The sequence below is a fragment of the Saprolegnia parasitica genome, assembly GCF_000151545.1.
Source record: "Saprolegnia parasitica CBS 223.65 unplaced genomic scaffold supercont2.23, whole genome shotgun sequence".
NCBI classification, from domain to species: domain Eukaryota; phylum Oomycota; class Saprolegniomycetes; order Saprolegniales; family Saprolegniaceae; genus Saprolegnia; species Saprolegnia parasitica.
The window spans coordinates 131,204-134,099 of record NW_012156417.1 but is presented as its reverse complement, the minus strand read 5'-3'; the positions used below and the strand labels follow the sequence as shown (position 1 = coordinate 134,099).

The 2,896-nt window shown below is 58.7% G+C and overlaps 2 protein-coding genes across 2 annotated transcripts in view; one reads left to right on the top strand and one right to left on the bottom strand.

Moving 5' to 3' along the window:
• Nucleotides 1-21: 21 nt before the first annotated feature.
• On the top strand, nucleotides 22-1,710 carry SPRG_20161 (hypothetical protein; the record flags this gene model as incomplete). The annotated part of the gene is made up of 1 exon (XM_012345569.1): nucleotides 22-1,710. The coding sequence occupies one exon, from the start codon at nucleotides 22-24 to the stop codon at nucleotides 1,708-1,710; it is 1,689 nt and encodes a 562-aa protein (XP_012200959.1).
• A 567-nt stretch (nucleotides 1,711-2,277) lies between these two features.
• SPRG_20160 (hypothetical protein) overlaps nucleotides 2,278-2,896 on the bottom strand; it is a gene marked incomplete at both ends in the record, with an annotated part of 3,850 nt that continues 3,231 nt past the window's right edge. Inside the window, 2 exons of the mRNA XM_012345568.1 lie at nucleotides 2,278-2,320; nucleotides 2,425-2,562. Of these exons, the coding sequence (XP_012200958.1) occupies nucleotides 2,278-2,320; nucleotides 2,425-2,562 (181 nt within the window). The remainder of the gene's footprint in view (nucleotides 2,321-2,424; nucleotides 2,563-2,896) is intronic.

Sequence of the window (2,896 nt, the reverse complement as noted above, 5' to 3'; positions counted from 1 at the left end):
GGCTGCGGCAAGTCGACGCTCATGCGCGCCATTGCCAACGGCCAGCTCGAGGGTTTCCCGTCCAAGGATGAGCTCAAGACAGTGTACGTCGAGCACAACTTGCAAGCGGAGGAAGCCGACCTCTCGGTCGTCGACTTTGTGTTGAACGACCCCGACTTCAAGGACATGCCCCGCAAGGAAGTTCAGGACACGCTCTCGTCGGTCGGCTTCACGGACGCCATGCAGGCGCAGGCCGTCGGCTCGCTCTCAGGTGGCTGGAAGATGAAGCTCGAGCTCGCCCGTGCGATGCTCCAGAAGGCCGACATTTTGCTGCTCGACGAGCCGACCAACCACTTGGATGTCGCCAACGTGGCCTGGCTCGAGAACTACCTCACGTCCATGACGACGATCACGTCGCTCATTGTGTCGCACGACTCGGGCTTCCTCGACAACGTCTGCACCAACATCATCCACTACGAGAAGAACCGCAAGCTCAAGACGTACGTCGGCAACATGTCGGAGTTTGTCAAGATCCGCCCGGAAGCCAAGGCCTACTACGACCTCGACGCAGCGACGGTGGCCTTCAAGTTCCCAGAGCCTGGTTTCCTCGCCGACATCAAGAACAAGGGCAAGCCCATCATTCGTCTCACGAATTGCTCGTACACGTACCCCGGGTCGTCCAAGCCATCGATCAACAACGTCAGCGTGACGTGCGCGCTCTCGTCGCGCATTGCGGTGATTGGTCCCAACGGCGCCGGCAAGTCGACCATGATCAAGATGCTCACGGGCGAAACCGAGCCGACGCAAGGTACCTTGTGGAAGCACCCGGCCATGCGCTTTGCGTACGTCGCTCAGCACGCGTTCCACCACATTGAGCAGCACTTGGACATCTCGGCCAACCAGTACATCCAGTGGCGCTTCCAGTCCGGCGAGGACAAGGAGCTCATGGCCAAGGAGACGCGTAAGCTGACACCGGAAGAGAAGGAGCTTCTCGCCAAGCCCGTCAACTGGGAGGGCGAGAAGCGCGTCTTCGAGTCGATCGAGAACCGCCGCAAGCTCAAGAAGTCGTTCGAGTACGAGGTCAAGTGGATGAAGCTCCCCGATACGGAGAACTCGTGGATCCCGCGTGAGAAGCTTGAGAAGTGGGGTTTCGACAAGATCCTCCAGATCGCCGATGATCGCGAAGCCGCCCGCGCCAACATGCAGGCGCGTCCCGTCACGGCCATTGCGGTGCAAAAGCACCTCGATAACTTTGGCTTGGCGGCCGACTTTGGTACGCACTCGCGCATGCGCGGTCTCTCGGGCGGTCAGAAGGTCAAGGTCGTCTTGGCGGCTGCCATGTGGCTCAACCCGCACATTTTGGTGCTCGATGAGCCGACCAACTTCTTGGATCGCGACTCGCTCGGTGCGCTCGCGGGTGCCATCAAGGAGTTTGGCGGCGGTGTCGTCTTGATCTCGCACCACAGAGAGTTCACGGACGCCTTGGCGATCGAGACGTGGAACGTGGTTGCTGGTCAGCTCTCGATCGAAGGTCAAGTCCCGGAAGACAAGACCAAGATCGAGCAGATCGACGCCGAAGAGTCGGTTGACGCGTTCGGTAACAAGGTCGTCACCAAGGTCAAGCGAAAGCTCACCCGCAAGGAGCTCAAGGTCAAGCTCAAGGCCAAGCGCGATGCTGAGAAGCGCGGCGAGTTTTACTCGGACTCGGACCTTGACGGCTACGAAGAGTAAGAGATGACGACAATGATGTCGTATACGCCATTCCAATACAGTGCATGGTTTTCAAATACTGTCTTTCGCGTGTGGCCCGTGGTTGGTCGTCGAGACCGCCAAAAGGGAATAGGGTTAGCTGCGCCTCGAGCTTGTGACCATGTGGCAGACTTTCAGTCGACTAATAGTTCTCGATGTCGTAGGAGGCGTTAGCGCTATGGACAGATCCGTACCGTCGCGTGAACCGCACTAAGTGCTTGTTGTACACGCCCAAGAAGCGGCTCAACGTGTAGGTCACTGGCGGCTCAACGACGACGCGCAACGGCGTGACGAGCGCGCGACGTTGGCGGCATCGGGCTGTGGCGGCGGCGGTTTTTTTGGTCATCACCAAGGGCTTGCGCCACGCCGATGCCGGGTTGTTTTGGCAAGCGCAAGTCCCGTGCGCTGGAGGATGCTGAGTACGGCGTTGGGTGTCGTCTCACACAGCACGAGCTCGTAGCAGAGGCACATGCCAAAGGCCTTGGCCAGTGACGGGTCGGTCGTGCGCCGCCAGTCGCTCGTATCTGGAAACGGACTCGAATCGCGCTCCTAGATCGTCTTGGTGAGCGTCGGGAGGAGCTTGATGCGGTCGCTCAACGCTGATGTCGGGTCGAATGTCATTGTGGTCGTGTTGAGGTCGGGTGCGTCGTCGGTTTAAAAGAGTAGCGGCACTTGGTTGAGCTCGAGCCGCAGTACGTGACGATCTCGGCGGGCGTGCACCGGTAGTCGAAGTTGCGCAGGTCGGCAGTCAAAGACGGGCTTCTTCCCACCACGTCCTGCAGCATCGGGCTCTCCTCGGCGGCCTTGCCCATAGCGTCCGCAGCTGGTGCCGGCCTCCATGGTCACGACCTGATCGTCAAGGCACGGCCCATGCTGCTAAACAGTCTGCTCCGAAAGTGGCGCCAAAATCATTGCGCAGCTGCAAATCGGATCGCGCAATGGTCCGTAGTCGCATTTCATTGGTTGAAAAGTGAATCCTTTCAACCATTGAAATGCGACTACCGACTCATTTGCGGATGACATTTTGAACTTCGAAACTTCGCGCGCAAAAATCTTTGCTGCGGCCCATGACTAGGACTTCCACCGAGACTACAATTGTACCTCCACACCGCTAACGCCTCCTACGACATCGAGAACTATTAGTCGACTGAAAGTCTGCCACATGGTC